The 18,777-nt window shown below is 43.6% G+C and overlaps 1 protein-coding gene and 1 long non-coding RNA gene across 5 annotated transcripts; one reads left to right on the top strand and one right to left on the bottom strand.

The window, feature by feature from the left end:
- Positions 1-45: 45 nt before the first annotated feature.
- THAP12 (THAP domain containing 12) lies at positions 46-15,528 on the bottom strand. 4 transcript variants are annotated; one of them, XM_065678910.1, is made up of 6 exons: positions 15,209-15,528; positions 6,532-6,652; positions 4,780-4,887; positions 3,163-3,199; positions 2,480-2,886; positions 46-2,008 (listed from the first exon to the last, which is right to left on the bottom strand). In XM_065678910.1, exons 1-6 carry the CDS (start codon positions 15,295-15,297, stop codon positions 938-940), a joined length of 1,833 nt encoding a protein of 610 aa, XP_065534982.1. In that variant the 5' UTR covers positions 15,298-15,528; the 3' UTR covers positions 46-937. The 4 variants fall into 4 exon arrangements, with proteins under 4 accessions (XP_065534982.1, XP_065534979.1, XP_065534980.1 ...); XM_065678907.1 differs by having other exon boundaries at positions 46-2,886; XM_065678908.1 differs by lacking the exon at positions 15,209-15,528 and adding an exon at positions 6,207-6,379 and having other exon boundaries at positions 46-2,886; positions 6,532-6,614.
- On the top strand, positions 14,863-18,035 carry LOC136014108 (uncharacterized). The gene is made up of 2 exons (XR_010612509.1): positions 14,863-15,044; positions 15,762-18,035. It is a non-coding gene; the product is annotated as an uncharacterized LOC136014108 (long non-coding RNA).
- Positions 18,036-18,777: the final 742 nt, after the last annotated feature.

The following is an 18,777-nucleotide window of genomic DNA, read 5'->3' as shown; positions in this document are numbered from 1 at the left end:
GCATTCTTGGAGAGGCACAGCTTTACCAAGAAACCCAATACTGTGTAAAAAGCAATTCACATTTTATTTTTAATTGCAATAAACTGTACAAAAATGTTTCATTCTTGCCAAAAATAACAGCAATATTTTCAATCTTACAGCTAGACAAACAACAAATGCTGATTTTAACCCTTCCTGGGTGAGTTTACAAATAAACAGACGAGAAGATGCATGGGTTTGTGTCAGAGTCGGGAGACAACAGATTGAATGGAATCAATGTTAAGTTTTCAGTGTCTTTTGGGAATTCCCATACTCCTGCCATGCCTGTTAAAAGCCTAAAAGAAACAAAAGGTTTGTGTCTCACACAAAGGAATGTAAACAGTCATTAAGAGATTTAAGAGGTTGAGTCTTCCAAGGAAACCATAAACGTACCTCTATGTCACTAACATTCTCTTTACACTGAGAGCAGTCCACAGCACTGGGATGGTGCCATAGCTGAATCCACTCTCCAAAATGACATTTAAATATACATCAAAGACTTCTTTTTAAAAAGGTTTCCAAGAGAATAAAAGCCTAAAGTAACAGATCTGAAATGGTCAAAATTCTTTTTAGCATTTTGGGGGTGGTTTTTTTCTTATCCTAATTCATGAGCAAATATGTAGCAGCCCCATCAGATCTACCACCACAATGTATTTTTTCCGAGATGCAATACATGAGCACCTAGTTAAGTTAACCAGCACCTTTGCCAAGAGCATGGGCTTGTTTTCAGGCTTGATTTTGTTCGCATAGCACATTTAATGCAGACTAACAAACCATAATCTGGGTCACTGACTTGACTACTTCAGTCTAAGACCTAAAATGGAAACACAGTTGCAGTGATTTGAGATTTTAGTTTTCTTTCCTCAGGGTTGAAGCTTAATTAAAAGCTGTTTCAACAGCTTGGGCAGAGCTTAAAAAATTAAGCATCTCCTGTTACTTCAGAGTTGTTTGAGGGAGTAAAGTCTTCTTGAAACTCCGCTTTGTAGGGATAGAGTTTAATGTAGGTGTCCACCATTAAATCTAAGTCATGTTTTATGTCAAAGTTTATGTTCAGCAAAGCTAAGTTGCTTGACCTTTGTGTTGTCAAGGTGTTTTTCAGGTAGGCTTTTAAGCGCTTTCGTCCTATTTCGTACTTCTCATTCTCCACCTTCATCACTGGAAGTATGCACAAGACTTTAAGCAACGCATGAACGTTAGGGAAAAACTTGATGTCAGGCAAGTGAAGTGCTTCATAAATAGTAGATGGGAGTTCAATGTCTTTTCCTCTGTGCTTCCACTTGATTCTCCAACAGTGAAGCTCAGCAGAAAGCGTGTCTGGATTAGGCAAGTCATTTTTGTACATGTCAGCGTGATGCTCCTCAGACGTGTTGAATTTAAGCTGCCCCATGACTGAGGGTACCAATGACAGACACTTAAGAGCTTTTAAATGTTGTTCTGAGAATATATCTTTTAATTCTTGAATAATATGCTCCATTGTGGGGATACTAAGGATTTCTTTGTAGTAGTTTTCTGACGTTACCTCGGCGTCGAAGTTCCCCTGTTGTGCCCGACGAAACTTTCCTGGGAGTTTAATTTGTACATCCAATTTTGTAGCCAGATTTGTTGCTTCCTCAAACCAGAATTCGTGGTAAACTTCGATATTCTCCATCACTTCGTTCAGAGAATGCAACACTGCTGTCAAGCTGCTGGCTGCAAAGAACACGTCTGATGTTTGGCCTTGAAGATTTTTCCCGAATGCTCTTGTAAAAGAGAGGATGTTTTTGAGAATGACAACAGTGACAATGAAGTCAAAATCTGTTAAAGCACTTGACAGTACAAATGCTCGACCAGCAACGCAGGTGTTCCACCTGACGGATGAGTCGTTGCTTACCGCATCCAAGCACAGTACCAATGCTTGCAGGAGGTCCACTAAAACCTCAAACAGATCATGCCTGCCTGTCCACTGGGAATGGCAGATCTGCTTCAGATCATTACCCCTGTCCTTGTTGTTCTGAAAAAGAACAGAAATTGTGTTGTCCAATTCTACCAGTAATTGTGGAGACTGGCTGAAAAGACAGCAAACCTCTTCCATTGTTCCTAACGCAATGGAAACACTAACAACAGGAACGGATTTTGCCAGCCAAACATTTAAGGCACACGAGGAACACAATGTACACACAGCTTGTGGATACTTCTCCAAGAGTCTCCTAGCCACAACTTTCATTTTAGAAGCAAACCCACTGGAGACAATGTAGGCTTGGCCTCGACAGTACTCCATGTTTAGACCCCACTTCTCAGTAATAGTCGTGTGGAACTTGACAGCTAAAATTTCAGGGTCAGCTTCATATGGTAAAAACCCGATGAATTCTTCTCTTAGATTATGAGAATCATCAACAAATCTCACCAACACAGGCAAATGTTCCTCTCCCGCTATGTCTACTACTTCATCAGTGACAATAGAAAAGAAGTGCGAGTCTCTTACTTCCCTCAGTGTCTCTTCTCTAACGCAGTTTTCACAGATCTCAAGCATTTGTTTCTGCTGAGTTTTTGAACAATACTCAAGGTTGACCGCAGTCATCTCAAATCGCTTCCTCAGAACTTCATCCCCAGCATTTATTCTATATTCCAGTAGAGCCTGAAAGTTATCAGAAGCAAAAATACCTTCTGGAAGCTCATCAACATTATGGCCATCCAAAGGAATATTTTGTTTACCCATTAGGATCAATATTTCAAACAAAGATTTAAGGTAATCTTTGTTTTCTCTTTCTTCCAGTGTTAAGGGGACAGCTTCTTCCTCTTGTTCTTCACCTCCTTCCTCAGAGACAGCGTTTTGTTCATTGTTTTCATTCAGCTCTTGAGTTGCCTGTTCCCGTTCAAAAGGTTCATCAACTACAAAATGTAAAACACTGTGTCAAAATAACAGGAATAAAACATAACATTTGCTTTCCCTTACTATCCCCATTTGCTTTATATTACTGGAGTTTAGAGACTAATGCTTCCAGTTTAAAAGTGAATAGGTATTTCAGAAAGAGGTTAGAATGACTGAATCAGGCAGGAAATCAATTATCCTCCTGATATATATAAACTTACAGTTGTGTGTCCTGCATTACCTTGTCAGCCTTAGTGAAAAAGGTTTGTATGAACTCAATTATTTGGGCCACTTACTCTTCTGCTGCTTCAGTGTTCTTATTTCATCTTCAGTCTTTAAAAAACAAAACAAAACAAAACTTGTATTGATGATAATGTCTAGCACATGAGCTTAAAATATAAAAACACATCAAGATCTGGTACAAATATTGTAGGTGAGACCATTTTAAAAGTGTTAATACATACCAATAAGTGCTAGAAGGTTGAAGAGAAGAAGTTTTCTTCAGGCAGTCTACTGCTGCCATGACATGTATTTGCAAAATCAGTGAGAGCAGTTTGCTACTACTACTAAGATCGCCATGCTTCTATTAGGAGTTTGTTCAATATGTACTATATAATTAATAGGAAATACATTCCATCAAAGAATGCTGTTTCAATATGAACGTGCACTGTCAGGATACAGAACCATCTTTAGCTCCATTTTCAGTCAATAAACACACTCAATCAAATTTACAGAATGCTTTGTGTTAGAAGGGACCTTAAAGCTCATCCAGTTCCAACCCCTGCCACGGGCATGGACCCCTTCCACTAGAGCAGCTTGCTCCAAGCCCCTGTGTCCAACGTAGCCTTGAACACTGCCAGGGATGGGGCAGCCACAGCTTTTCTGGGCACCCTGGGCCAGCACCTCAGCACCCTCACAGGGAAGAGCTTCTGCCTAAGAGCTCATCTCAATCTCCCCTCGGGCAGGTTAAAGCCATTCCCCTTGGCCTGTCCCTACAGGCCCTTGCCCAAAGTCCCTCTCCAGCTTTCCTGCAGCCCCTTTAGGCACTGGAGCTGCTCTAAGGTCTCCCCTTCAGGAGCCTTCTCTTCTCCAGGCTGACCCAGCCCAGCTCTCTCAGCCTGGCTCCACAGGAAAGGAGCTCCAGCCCTCACGATCTTTGTGGCCTCCTCTGGACTCACTGAAAAAGGTCCATATCCTTCTTATGTTGGGGGCTCCAGATTCATGAAGAAGTATCTAGAAGCTGTCTGTAACTTTCCAACATAGAAGCAAAATTTGAGTTGAATTCCTCTTAATTGTCGGTATACTTACAACAACAGAGACCTAGAGACACTTTGTCTATAAATGACACAAAAGAGGTACTGACAAGAAATAGTTCCACAAGAAACTTCTTGATCTTGATTTTCTACATGGATCGTCTTCTCAGTAAATAAGCTAAAACAAATATATCTGAATTGGTATAGACATAATGGGTGAACTGAAGATCACAATCAATACGTAGCAAGAATTTCAGGGTACCATGCATAAGCTGTATTCAGAGCTGTAATAACAAGCAAAAGGAAGCTATGCACATTCTGTGGAAGACAGAATGAGCTCTGGATAAACATATTTCATTTTCCAGATTATTTCATTAAGCCTTCCTTTGTAGATAAAATTTGTAAAAGCATAATATTTCAGCATTTAATTTATAACCAGCAAAAAGATATTAGAATAGGCAGTCCAGAAAATGCACTCAAGTGCTACCATGGCAGGGGGTTGGAACTGGATGATCTTAACATCCTTTCCAACCCAAACCATTCTGTTATTCTATGATATTCTTTATCACTTCTGTGTAACAGTTTCACATGAATTTAGTTGCCTTTATTGTTTTAATATTGAAAATATTAATAATCATAAATCTTACATTAAAAACTTACCAGCTCTTTTATCCTTTTCCTGTGTCTGCTGTGGGGATTGTTCAGGTGACTTGTGAGATCAAATATGGTTGGCACAGCGTTATCCCGTAAAACCGTTCTGTATGGACTCTGTAAGAAGACATATGTCCAGATTAGGGATTTCTTGGGGAAATTCTTACTGTGTGCACACAGAATAAACCCCGAATTTCAGGTGCTGTGCCCTTTCTTTTCCTCTTTTAAAAGTATTTTCACTTTCTGATGTTCTAAAACACACAGAAAGCTGTGCTATGCGGTTCACATTTCGGGAATAGGACAAGGGGAAATGGGTTTAAACTGAAGCAGAGGAAGTTCAGGTTAGGTATAAGGAAGAAGTTCTTCCCTGTCAGGGTGAGGCCCTGGCACAGGTTGCCCAAAGAAGTGGTAAATGCTCCATCCCTGGCAGTGTTCAAGACCAGTTTTGACAGAGCCTTGGGCCGCATGGTCTAGTGGGAGGCATCCCTCCCCGTGGCAGGGGGTTGGAACTGGATGATCTTAAGGTCCTTTCCAACCCAAACCATTCTATGATTCTGTGACATCAAGAGAACACTGGATATGAGAAGAGAGATACTAAAGAGAACACCAACCCAAACCACAAACACCTTTTCCTCCCCATTATCTTCACATCATAGACCCCAGATGCATTAATTTTAACTGGTTGCAATAATATGATTTTGTTAAAACTAAACATTCTGAATAAAAAGATACTTATGCATCAGAAAGAAAACATTTTGTTACAGTTGTGCTTTGTTTCTTTCACTTATTGAACAAAACACTACTGTGGAAGATAATACTGAAGGAAAATTAACCTGTCAAATGAGCAGGAAGAAGAAAAGACTCCTGGATGGCCATGTAAAGGTTTCTAGCAGTTAAATAATAATACTTTAAGTAAAAATTTATATTTTGGATATACTGTAAATGTCTGATGTCTAAACTGGCTGATTTCAGCAAGTACAAAAACTTAAGTGATGACATCTCCACCTGGCATTAGACTGAAGCACATTTGAAATGAGCAGAGTTTCATTAGGCTTCATTTCAGATTAACTACTCCCAATATTCATGGGCTTGTTTCTGGGATGCTGGTTAATCAGACACCCTATCACACCTAATACCACCAGGAGCTCAAAGTCTAACCTACGCATTTGAATTATCCTTTGGAACTAAAGGACTGATTTTGCCTAAGTATCAGAGTGAAATTCACCTGTTAAAATTAACAAGAAGAACTGAAAGCTAGAATTTCATCAACAGGAAACAGTGCCATGATTTTAGCTGGATAAAACATAACAGGAACCAAAAGCTTGACAGATGCAAAGAATGTTTAAAGCTCTTGGTTGGCCACAACAGTGTAACTTTACCAAGTAACACTGTGTATACATTGCAATAACACCAGTTATCCAAACTTACATACTTACATATAATAAAGTTAAATAATAAAATGAGCACTGTTTAACATGAAGAAAGACCTGTAGTGATGACCAGTGCTCCACAAACATATTAAAACAGCAGAAGCAGCTCTCCTTTTCTCTCCCAGCTGCTCATTTCCACCTCATCCTTTGTGCCAATATCTGAGAGTCTGTGTGGTGCCCTGGACCAAGACAAGGATCCCAGTTAAGACTAAGGGATTGATTTTCCCAGGGACCAGTTACCCAGGGAGTCAAAGTTTAAAATGAGCATTCTGATTAAAATCGTCAGTCACACTTTGCAAGATGCCACAAACAAGAGCTTGTTTTTACTTACACTTCTGCATATCATAGAAGTCTCAAAATGTTTAGCACACAACCTGTAATGCTTGTTGAGTTGATCTGGAGTTTTATCTTCTAAATCTGCCCTTCGACAGTTCTCTACCCATCTTTGACACCTGCACGTAAGCAAAAGAATTAGCTTGTTTTAAAATAAAATAAAATCCTCCAAAACTTCAAACTGTAATCAGAATTGGAGTTGAGGTGAGGTGAGCCCTGCCCTTCACAGAGTTCTGTATACCTTCTGTCATAACATACCAGCAAATCTATTAGAAAGCTGGTTTTCTCCTTTTGCTCACCACTTAACACCACCCCAGAAAATTAAGGAATCTTTTCCCTTAATCTAGATATTCAGGTTAGATATAAGGGAGAAGTTCTTTACTGTGAGAGTGGTGAGGCACTGGCACAAGATGCCCAGAGAAGTGGTGAATGCTCCATCCCTGGCAGTGCTCAAGGCCAGGCTGGACAGAGCCTTGGCCAATAGGGTCTAGTGCAAGGCATCTCTGCCCACAGCAGGAGGGTTAGAACTGGATGATCTTAAGGTCCTTTCCAATCCAAACTATTCTATGATTCTAGGATTCTATATTCTTGCCTTTGTCTCACACACACCAGGCTGTTCATGAAACCCGACCATTTAATTCTCATTAATTCAATCCTCAAAGAAAAAGCTAAAAGAGAAAGATGATCTTGTAGACTGAAGTCATAAAGTTTTCAAAGGCAGCTATTAAAATTGTTGTCTTCTCCACCTCCCTCCAAAATACAGCATTTATCATTCACTGGGGAGTTCAGAGTAGATTTTTAAACAGTGAAATTTGAGATTTTAATAAAAATAAAAGAGAAGGCTGCATGGAAACCTCACAGTACCCTTCCACTATTGGAAAGGGGCCTAGGAGGATGCTGGAGAGGGAGTCTTCATCAGAGACTGTAGTGACAGGACAAGGGGTGATGGGTTCAAACTAAAACAGGGGAAGTTCAGGTTAGATATAAGGAAGTTCTTCCCTGTGAGGGTGGTGAAGCCACGGGACAGGCTGCCCAGAGAAGTGGTAAATACTTCATCCCTGTCAATGTTCAAGGACAGGCTGGACAGAGACTTGTGTGACATGGTTTAGTGGAAGGTGTCCCTGCCCAGGGCAGGGGTTGGAACTGGATGATCTTAAGGTCCTCTACAACCAAAACCATTCTATGATTCTACAGACAGTGTTCACATGCCTATAGTTTTCCTTAGATGCATATTTTTAGATTTACTTTTGCTTTGGATCAGTTTTCTGAGATATAACACAAAGCTAATTAAACATTTTCCCTAACAGGGACTCTTTTTAGATATGAAAAATACTGTTTCCTCTGGTGAGCAAACCACTTGCAGTAATTGATACAAATGCATTAGTCAGCTCTTATTTTCCTCAACAGGATCTATGCAATCACTTTCTTGCTATGGATTTTTGAGCAACAACACACACAGACTGATTACGCACAGCTACTCCAGTAAAACTCATCTGCTATTTTATTTGTTCATTTATATGTTTACTGCACTAAACTCCAGCAGCTACTGATATCTCTATTTAGAAGTTGAAAAAAAAGTCATTTCCTTCCTCAATAGGAGTGAACAGTGAGCAGCTGCAGCAAAGAAACCCAACAGGCTGCTTGGGAACATCAACAAGGGCATCACCAGCAGAGATAAAGATGTCCCTGTCCCGCTCTACTCAGTGCTTGTCAGGCCATCCCTGGAATACTGTGTTCAGTTGTGGTCCTGCTGCACAAAAAAGATATGGACGGGCTGGAGAGGGGCCAGAGAAGGGCCACAAAGATGATCCAAGGACTGGGCAGTGTTTGAGGAAAGGCTGAGAGAGCTGGGAGTGTTCAGCCTGGAGAAGAGAAGGCTCAGGGGAGACCTTATCCCCATGTGCCAATATTTAAAGGGTGTCTAGAAAGATGATGGAGACTCCCCTTTTACAAGGAATCCCATGGAAAAGACAAGGGGTGATGGGCAAAAGTTACTCCTGGGGAGAGTCCCACTGGACACAAGAGAGAAATTTTTCCAAATGAGAACAACTAGTCACTGGAATAATCTCCCCAGGGAAGTGGTGACTCGCCAGCATTGGGCACTGTTAAGACTAGGCTGGACAGGCTGCTGGGCCATCTAGTCTAGGTCATGCTGTGCCTGGAAAGGTTGGACCAGATGATCCTGAGGTCCCTTCCAACCTGGGATTCCTATAAACCTGCAAAAATAATGCATTTTCTTACACCTCGTGGCATCACAGAGCCACCAGTTTACAACAGCTGTAAGTAAACAGTTGATAACATACAATACAGATGAGTAAAAACCTTCACATGAACACAACTACTGATTCATTTGTTCATTATTTAACTATACAGGGTGGTTACACAATCTCTCCTTCCTCCTAGCATAAATCCTTCCCCAGTCAAACTGAAGAACAGAGACAACTCCATTATAAAGATTTATAGCAATATCACAGAACCCTACAGCAAAAAAGGAGAAGGAACTTCCACTTCAGTCTCAGTGACTTATTTTACTTTACTATCCATCACTTTGCTACATACTCTTCAACAAGGACTCATTTTTAAGTGATCTGTTGGGTTTCATCCTAATTGGTGCATGTTGGCAATGTCCAGGAACCCACACAGAGAAGTTACGTGAAGAGTCTGCTGTTTCAGTAGGACAAAGTAAGGTTGAGCTCCTCACAACCCAGTTATTGCTGAAATTCATGGAAGTGAAAAATTACTCAATCCACTTAAAACCAAAAGGCTTGAAATACTCTTTTTGATTTCTCAATTAGAAAAAAAGATGGGTCATGACCCAGGAAATAGCTGGAAGTGGATTCACCATCATCTCTACTTCAACTGAGGGCAATAAAGGGCAACTGTGAAGAAAAAAGGGGAGAATCTTGGGTTAACTCATATTGTGCTAACTCCTCTGAATCACCACCTGGCAACCACAAAGTGATGTCAGCAATGGTGAATCTAGAGCTGGCATGCAGTTGTCAAGGACAGACAAAAGTCAGCCTGAATCCCTTTACCTCTGCTGTGGCTACCAACCAGAGAATAAGTTAAGTAGGTACTAGTAGATGAGATTAATGAGTGAAGGCAGAAGAGCTCTTTAGAGGGGTTTATTCAGGAAACGAGTCTCCAAAGATTAAATTAACCACCCAATACTTCTCTCCCTTCTCAAATTCTTCTACTATTACAGCTGCAGCCACCGCCTTTTGTACTGAAGTCAACACTGCCTGAGCACATGAGCCAAAAGAAGCCCTTAATGTGTAGAGCCCCATTCTGTATTCTCTGTTCAGACACAGGCGCCAAGCTCTTCACCCCATCAGAGCAGTGGATTAGCAACTGGAGCTCTAGGCAGCTAGGAAATTCTACTGGCAAAGACTGGAGCAGTGACGCTCTCTCTCAGGTAGCAGCAGGGCTGCAGGAGATGGTGGAGGTTACGTGACTGGACTCAAGTATGCCAACTCCACCTGAGTTTGAATTCAGCCTTTCAGTCTTGCTATGAGTTTAGCTCCTAATCTAACACTCTCCAAGGAACAAGGAATGGAAGAACAAACAAAAAGGAGATCAGACCCCTGAAACCACTGAACATAGCTCTGCACGGCGCTACCCAAGCAGCAACTAAAAAGATTTTGAAAGAAAATTATGTATAAAACTTTCTCCAGCTTTTTAGTATTCAACTAATGCACTTTGTATATTGTTGCACAAGTGCTTTAGTTGCAAAATATCTGGCACAAATTAAAAGCCATCTCAATGTCATATATTACACCACTATCCAGGTATCGCTCATTAGCTTTTAAGGTGGTTTTCTTCAGTCACAAGCTCTACATTTTCAGAGATATGCCGACATCTCATTGAAGCTCTAATGGCATTTTACTGAGCTGTAGAGAGTGTAAACAATTATGTTCCCCCCATACAGGTCAACTACAGCTGAATAGTATCTCTTTGCTTAAGAAGTATTTTGCTCTACTCACACCTCACCGTAACTCAAACCACGACGACAGAGTCAGAAACACTGATGAGAGGCAGACAGATCTTACTTGGGGGATCACTGCCTAGGCCACACAAAACCATAAAATACGCATCCTTTTTGAGGTAACCGAGGCTATTTACATTAATATTTAATATGAAGAGACTACATACCATCCATTAAATGCAGCTGGTTCTTTTTCCAAAGTCTAATCTGTGCACCCCTTCTCTTTTTCTCAAGTAGTAACAATAAATGGAGATAGTCTTCAATAACTAGTTAGCTCTCTCAGACTTGCTAACACTCAAAAGAACAGGCTTGGAATGCCTAAGTGGAACTGCTTAGCACTGAACTGGGAAAAATATAAAGGCAATTACTCAGTTATTGTGGAAAACCTGAAAGCTGTAAAGTAGTAGAGACAGTCTACCTGGGCCTGTGTTTCTCACTATTTATTTATTTTTTAATTCAAATAATAATGCCATTATTCTCAACTTTCTCACTGGAAGTTATCAAGTGCAAACAACATGTTTTTGGCATACAGTACTTTGCTCACCAGACCAGTTGACCTATAACAGTGAAAGGTTTCTATGACTGCGAGCTGCACATGCAACACATAGTCATTTACAACTGCAGATGACTGCTGTAGTTCAAGCTGGAGACTAGACCATTAACACCCTCCAGTCTACAAAGCCAGAAAGTTGCATTTATCAATATTTAAATGGTGTTATTAAAACAGACTGTAGGATCAACTTTGGACATTTTAACATAGGTTTAAATGAGAAAGGTGTAAGATATGGGAGGTGGGTACTTAAGACAAAAAAAGGGTATCACCTTTGTCATTTCATGTTTTTAAGAGCAGAACTAAGATTCAGAAACACTTTAGGTATAGTTTATCCTTCCCTTAGACAGTTGAAAGGTCTAGATAGAATCATAGAATAGTTAGGGTTGGAAAGGACCTCAAGATCATCCAGTTCCAACACCCCTGCCATGGGCAGGGACACCTCACACTAAACCATCACACACAAGACTTCACCCAACCTGGCCTTGAACACTGCCAGGGATGGAGCACTCACAGCCTCCCTGGGCAACCCATTCCAGTGCCTCACCACCCTAACAGGAAAGAATTTCCTCCTTAGATCCAATCTAAACTTCCCCTGTTTCAGTTTGAACCCGTTACCCCTTGTCCTGTCACTACAGTCCCTAGTGAAGAGTCCCTCCCCAGCATCCTTGTAGCCCCCTTCAGATACTGGAAGCTGCTCTGAGGTCCCCACACAGCTTCTCTTCCCCAGGCTGAACAGCCCCAACTTCCTCAGCCTGTCTTCATACAGGAGGTGCTCCAGTCCCCTGATCATCCTCGTGGCCTCCTATGGACTTGTTCCAACAGTTCCATGTCCTTTTTATGTTGAGGACACCAGAACTGCACACAATGCTCCAGGTGAGGTCTCACAAGAGCAGTGTAGAGGGGCGGTATCACCTCTTTCGAACTGCTGGTCACGCTCCTTTTGACGCAGCCCAGGATATGGTTATGAAGCTTCAGGGTCAATTTTAACTCTATTTTTGACTACTCTGTTACAGCAATATCAATTATATTAGCATGAACTACTTAAAGGGGATTATGAAGTGAAGAAATCACACTTACACACCGTAGAAATGTAAGCCAGTACTTAGAGCCATAGAATCACGTCTGTGATCCACTTTAACGTTAACAAATGAAGCATCCATAAACCTATGTTGTTCCAACTCGTTGTAATTGAAATAAATTGGGCTTTTCTTCCAAATAATTATTATTTCTAAACTTGCACAAGTGGTGGTTAAAAGTAGTAGTATTTTAATTCTGAAATGCTGTTTAAAAAACACAATACCCAACCTTTAAAATTAGTGCATTGTTTAATTACCTGCACTCTTTAATACATCACTGTATTGCTACCATGGAAAACATTCACTCCAGATGTCTTTCAACAGAAAAATTTTCATTTGAAAGGGGTATTTTCTTTAAACAATGGATTTTCACGTATTGACCAACTAGACAGGACTCAGATTTTACAGCATGGACTCTTTACAAATCAGACTAAGTTGAGAGAGCGCCAAAGCTCTTCCATTCCACACAAACTGCAATTGTTCCTCCAACTCACAGGATGAAAAGTGGAATGAGACAATTCTGGGAGCAAGTAATACAAATGAAGTAGGACATACATATAGAGAGTGATAGGACAGGGGAAATGGTTTTAAACTGAGAGGGTAGATTCAGATTAGACATTAGGCAGAAGTTCTTCCCTGCGAGGGTGCTGAGGCAACTGGCACAGGGTGCCCAGAGAAGCTGTGGCTGCCCCATCCCTGGCAGTGCTCAAGGCCAGGTTGGACACAGGGGCATGGAGCGAGCTGCTCCAGTGGAAGGGGTCCCTGCCCGTGGCAGGAATTGGAACTGGATGAGCTTTAAGGTCCCTTCCAACTCAAACCAGTCTAGGATTCTATCAAAGAATAAGAGTGGGTAATTGACCATTTTTACTTCCATTTTCGTTAAAAGCATAAACATACATAATAGGGTTTGTACTGTAAAACCTAGCATGTCTGGGCATCAGAAAGCTGTCTGGTTACTCCAGCTTTAACACAGGCATCATGTTTACCCAGGAGAGCCTGATGACACATCTGAAAACACAGCTTTAAGCAGCAGCTACTACTTACTACAAGCTTTTCTATCTTCATTCAAAATCAGTTACAGGGAACTGTTCTCTTAGAAAAAGCTATATACCCACCATTCCCATGGGTTTTGCAATTTTCTGGAAACCAGGTCAAGCAGCTTCAAGGAAGCGATCTATATATGGTATGTGTGTGTATATATATATAATATATATATTCTACACCTAGGTTGGAGCAATCCTAGGCACAGCTACAGGTTGGGCAGAGAAGAGATTCAGAGCAGCCCTGTGGAGAAGGACTTGGGGGTGCTGGTCGATGAGAAAATGAACATGAGCCGGCTGCAGTGTGCGCTCGCAGCCCAGAAAGCAACCGTATCCTGGGCTGCATCCAAAGGAGCGTGACCAGCAGGGCGAAGGAGGTGATCCTGCCCCTCTGCTCTGCTCTTGTGAGACCTCACCTGGAGCATTGTGTGCAGTTCTGGTGTCCTCAACATAAAAAGGACATGGAACTGCTGGAACAAGTCCAGAGGAGGCCACGAGGATGATCAGGGGCTGGAGCACCTCCTGTATGAAGACAGGCTGAGAAAGTTGGGGCTGTTGAGCCTGGAGAAGAGAAGGCTGTGTGGAGACTTCACAGCAGCCTTCCAGTACCTGAAGGGGGGCCTATAGGGATGCTGAGGAGGGACTCTTCACTAGGGACTGTAGTGACAGGACAAGGGGTAATGGGTTCAAGCTGAAACAGAAGTTTAGACTGGATCTAAGGAAGAAATTCTTTACCATAAGGGTGGTGAGGCACTGGAATGGGTTGCCCAGGGAGGTTGTGAACCTCCATCCCCGGCAGTGTTCAAGGCCAGGCTGGACAGAGCCTTGGGTGACCCGGTTTAGTGTGAGGTGTCCCTGCCCATGGCAGGGGGGTTGGAACTTTATGATCTTAAGGTCCTTTCCAACCCTAACTATTCTATGACTCTATTATATATATACATATATATATATATATATATATATATATATATATAAAACATCATGTAATTTCAGCCCTTGTTACCTCCTGTTAGGAGAGAGATAAGTGGTATTGCTCTAGCACTTATGCACCTACCAAAACTGTGAGCAAGTCAAATGATTTTAGGAGCATTATCTAGATTTAAATATGAAGTTCTCATAATGGTTTCTGTGTCTAAGTGCACGATTTGTTTTCTGCGGCCTCTCACTCACACACTTCTCACTCTACCAGTTCACCATCCCCGTTTTTTACCCACTGGGAGCTTGAATATCGCATCACTTCTGCTGTTGCTCATGATGCTTTGCCACTAACCATCATCCTTCTAATCCTGCGATAACTGCCTATCACACTGGTGTCCTGTTGTCACGCACATATCTCATCACCCAGCACCATATCGCCTCAATACACACCAACAGATTTTCACCCGTGGGCCAGTGCTGGGCTCCCCAGCCTCATCCTATTGCTCCCACGCCTCTCCGGCTGCCCCACACCTCCAACAGCCGTACACCCATCCCACTGCTGCCCCGCAGACCTAACAGCCATGCAACCCCATACACCCTCCCGTACTACTCATACCATCCCACACCCCGCACAGCCAGCCAGCCAGCCCCCATAGCCTGACACTCCTTCATAGCCAGGCACCCTCCCACTCCCCTCACAACCAGGCAGCCCCACCGGACCCCCCGCTCCCCTCGAGGCCAGGCACCCACCATCACTCCCACAAACCCCACAGGGCCTCCCCACCCGGGGGTGGGCAAAGCGGAGGCCCCGGCAGCGCATGCGCAGGCGCCCGCCCGCCCGCCGCGGCCCGCAGGGTCCCGCCCCGCCGGCACCACAGCGAGCAGCGGCCTTCGCCGGGAGAAGGAGGCGGCAGCTCCAGTGGGGAACCCGAAGCTGAGGTGAGGAGCGCGGAGAGAAGGAAGGAAGGAAGGAAGGAGATGGGGAGAGAGGCACCTCCCCGCGCGGAGCGGAGAGCGGCCTGAGGAGAAAAGCGAGCACCCTCAAGGCGCTGCATCGCGGGCCGCCTTCCTGAGGCGGCGGCAGTGTCCGGGTGCGGCCTCACCTGACGGGGTCCCGGGGGAAGCGGAAGAAGGCGAGGTCGGACTGGGTGCTCTTGCGGGTGCAGTTGGGAGCCGCGCAGAAGTTCGGCATGGTCCCGCGGGTTGGCGCCGCTGCCCCTTTAAATGCCGGAGGGAGGGGAGGGAAGGGAAGGGAAGGGGGGGTGTATGTGGGGAGGAGGAGGACGGGGGGGAGGGAGGGAGGCAGGAAGGAAGGAAGGACGGGGCCGGGGTGCGGGGAGAAGCGGCTCTACACTGCTGTGAGCGGCCGGGAGGATTCACCGCCGCCCTCCGCCGGGACAAGGGCCGCCTCCTTCCCACAGTGCACCGCGGCCGGCGACCAGCCGGGCAGTGCCCATGCGCCGCGCTGCGACGGCGGCGCCCGGATGAGCGGTGCGCATGCGCGCCCCCTAACGGAGCGTCGGGCTTGGGTGCCTGAGTGGGAGGGAGAGGTGTATGAGCGGCCTTAGGTGTGTTTACCTCAAAAATGGAGTTGGGATGTGGAACACAGCGTATTCTGGTTTTCTGATGTATGTTTGCTTATGTTCTGCTTTTTAGGGAGGTGTTATTCTGAAACCTGGATGGGTAATGGGAGAAGACTGGAGAAGAGAAGCAGCATGGAGACCTCAGAGCAGCTCCCAGTATCTGAAGGGGCCTGTAGGGATGCTGGACAGGGACTCTTCATCAGGGACTGTAGTGACAGGACACGGGGTGATGGGTTCAAACTGAACCAGGGGAACTGTTCAGGTTCTTGTTGGAGATAAGGAAGAAGTTCTTTACTGTGAGAGTGCTGAGGCACTGGAATGGGTTGCCCAGGGAAGTTGTGAATGCTCCATCCCTGGCAGTGTTCAAGGCCAGGTTGGACAGAGCCTTGGGTGCCATGGTTTAGTGTGAGGTGTCCCTGCCAATGGCAGGGGGTTGGAACTGGGTGATCTTAAGGTCATTTCCAACCCAGACCAGTCTACGAGCAAGGAATATGTTAAGCAATAAAGTAATCAAACAGGGAGTATGCCTGATGTGAAGGCTTTGTCAGGGATGTCAGAGGTGAAAGTAAGCTTAAGGAAAAGAAACAGGAGATGGAAAACTGGATGGTTGGAAGAGGAAAAAGAGACGTTCACCAAATATGGCTTGCTAGTAGTTTGGGGAATCATGGAATCAAAATGGTTTGGGTTGGAGGGGACCTTAAATCTCCTCCAGTTCCAACCCCCTGCAATGAGCAGGGACATCTTCAACTAGATCAGATTGTGCAAAAGTAGGTAAAGTAGCTATAAAATCTATAAATGCTGATGGCAAATGATAATTGTTTCAGGTGTGGTAGTGCTGCAGTTTGAGAATTTAGCTGTGATATATTTTCTATATATTTTCAAAATCACATGACATGGAGATCTATTTGCCTTTGGGAAGCATAATGTAAACATGGGAAGTAACCAAAATCTTTGTTGTTTAAAAAAGCGCATAAGGGGAAATAAACCAAAAAAGCTACTTGATTCCTTTTGCATGGCTTCAAAACTTGTAAGATATTTTGTATAACAGAAGCTGTCTTTTATAGGAGAAAGCATTGCTTTCAAGTGCCTTTCAAACAGTCTTAAAATATATTTCATTGGAATAATTTCCATAACATTATTTGGTGTTAATTATTTGCCAGGATTCTAACTTGGGCATGGAGCTCAGTTACTTCCTTATCAGTAGTTTTAAGCAGTCATTTAAGCCAATGCTAAAGGTAACTTTTGCTGCACCTGCCTGCTTTCACTTTACTGGGCTATCGCCAGTGTTCATACGCAGTGGACTGTGTAAGGGGGTTAATCTGAAACTAACTCCTTTTTAAATACACTCATTTACCTTTAGGTTACATTTAGTTCAGGTAAATGCCATGTGATTTGCTGCACAGACGCATAAATGTTCACACTCAACACAAGAAAGAGAGCAGGATCTTTTTAAATTGCAGTAATAGTTCGGAAGCATGGCTGCGTAATGTTAGGTGACTTTTAAAACCTGTTTCAGTAGGAAAAACTACTTTTTTAGCCTTAAATAATATGAAAATGGAGAGTATCTTCTGCCCAAGATTGAAGGGCCTTTTCTCCTCCAAATTGATTGCCAAACAAAAGCACGTGTGTGCTAAAACCCTTTCTCTACAAGTGTGTTTAAGGCTCTTCTAAATGTGTATATTTCTGAATATGAACTTTCCTAATGAAATTAAAGCATCCTGAAGTCTGCTGGATGATGATTCTTATGAGGAGACTAATTTTCAAGTGATTGCTATATAAGGGAAAGAAAATGAGCTTAATTCTTTTCAACAATATTACTAAAAGCCCCATTACCTATAAAGAAAATTAGTTTACTACTTCATTGGAAATTATTAGCTTCTGTTGTACAGTACAGAAATCACCAAAATCCTTCTTTTCCCTGCAGAATAGCCTTTGAAGTGCACGTATATAATCTGTATGCTGGTGATTTTGTGTCTTAGATAATACTTAAGACTGAAGTGTTGCTCATAGCATATTTCCAAGTGTGTCTTTGCCTGTTGACATTGAATGGGGATTGCATATTGTGTTAGTAATGTTGTACATATAATCTGTTTTCTCTGGAAAAAAATCAAGGAATTTTGTCTGTTCACATGGATTTTCAGTTGCCTTTTCACCCCTCACTATCTCTTAAATCCAAGATCCCCTATCACGTAGTAGCAGTTGCAAAATGACTTCTTCAGCATACGTCTGGAACTGAGCTGCACGTTTCTCCCAGGGTGGAAGTCAGTGAGGTTTGATTGTACTGTTAAAGTATGATTGTGTAGTCCTGCAGGCTTCCTGCTATTAAAAACGTATTTGTGAGAGAATATTTGAAGTCTGAAATGCTTTCATGACTCTTACCACTATTACATTCTCTTGCAAGTCATACAGCCCCGTTTTGTTGGCTTAACCTATGTGTAAGAGCTCAATAGACATGAGGTTAATCCCGTGGAGGTGTTTTAGTAAATGTGTCTCCAGACCTGCTGGAGACCTGCTGAAATTCACAGTGACAGGATGAAAAACAAGATACTTCTATCCAGGGTTTGTCTACAGTTCGGTAGAACTAACTCTCCATTGACAGTGGAGGAAAGGGATGGGATCCACAGGGACCTGACCAGGCTGGAGAGGTGGGACTGTGTGAACCTCATGGAGTTTAACAAGGGCAAGGTCCTGCCCCTGGTTTGGGCAATCCCAGCTCAAACACAGGCAGGGGGAGACTGGATGGAGCAGCCTGAGGAGAAGGACTTGGGGTGCTGGGTGAGGAGCAGCTCCCCATGACCCTGCTTCAGTGAGCGCCTGAGCGCAGAACCCCACCGTGTGCTGGGCTGCACCCCCAGAGCGTGAGCAGCAGCTCAGGGAGGGGATCCTGCCCCTCTGCTGTGCTCTGGGGGGACACCCCTCCAGCCCTGATCCAGCTCTGGGGCAACAGCCCAAGAGGGATGTGGAGCTGTGGGAGCGAGGCCAGAGGAGGCCGTAGAGATGCTGCGAGGGCTGGAGCAGCTCTGCTCTGGAGCCAGGCTGAGAGAGCTGGGCTGGGGCAGCCTGGAGAAGGTTCCTTAAGGAGCAAGGGA

Source organism: Lathamus discolor, chromosome 4 (assembly GCF_037157495.1).
Source record: "Lathamus discolor isolate bLatDis1 chromosome 4, bLatDis1.hap1, whole genome shotgun sequence".
Taxonomy (NCBI): Eukaryota; Metazoa; Chordata; class Aves; order Psittaciformes; family Psittacidae; genus Lathamus; species Lathamus discolor.
Note: the sequence above shows the minus strand (reverse complement) of the source record. Positions and strands in the feature narration are given on the sequence as shown.

What these genes read in the sequence shown, in the direction of transcription:
- THAP12 (XM_065678907.1), bottom strand. Translation starts at nt 15,297, where the DNA reads ATGCCGAACTTCTGCGCGGCTCCCAACTGCACCCGCAAGAGCACCCAG. An exon ending in CTTCTATGATATGCAGAAGT is followed by an intron (nt 4,888 to 6,531) that starts GTAAGTAAAAAC and finishes GTCTTCTTACAG; the next exon opens with AGTCCATACAGAACGGTTTT. An exon ending in GGAAAAGGATAAAAGAGCTG is followed by an intron (nt 3,200 to 4,779) that starts GTAAGTTTTTAA and finishes TGTTTTTTAAAG; the next exon opens with ACTGAAGATGAAATAAGAAC.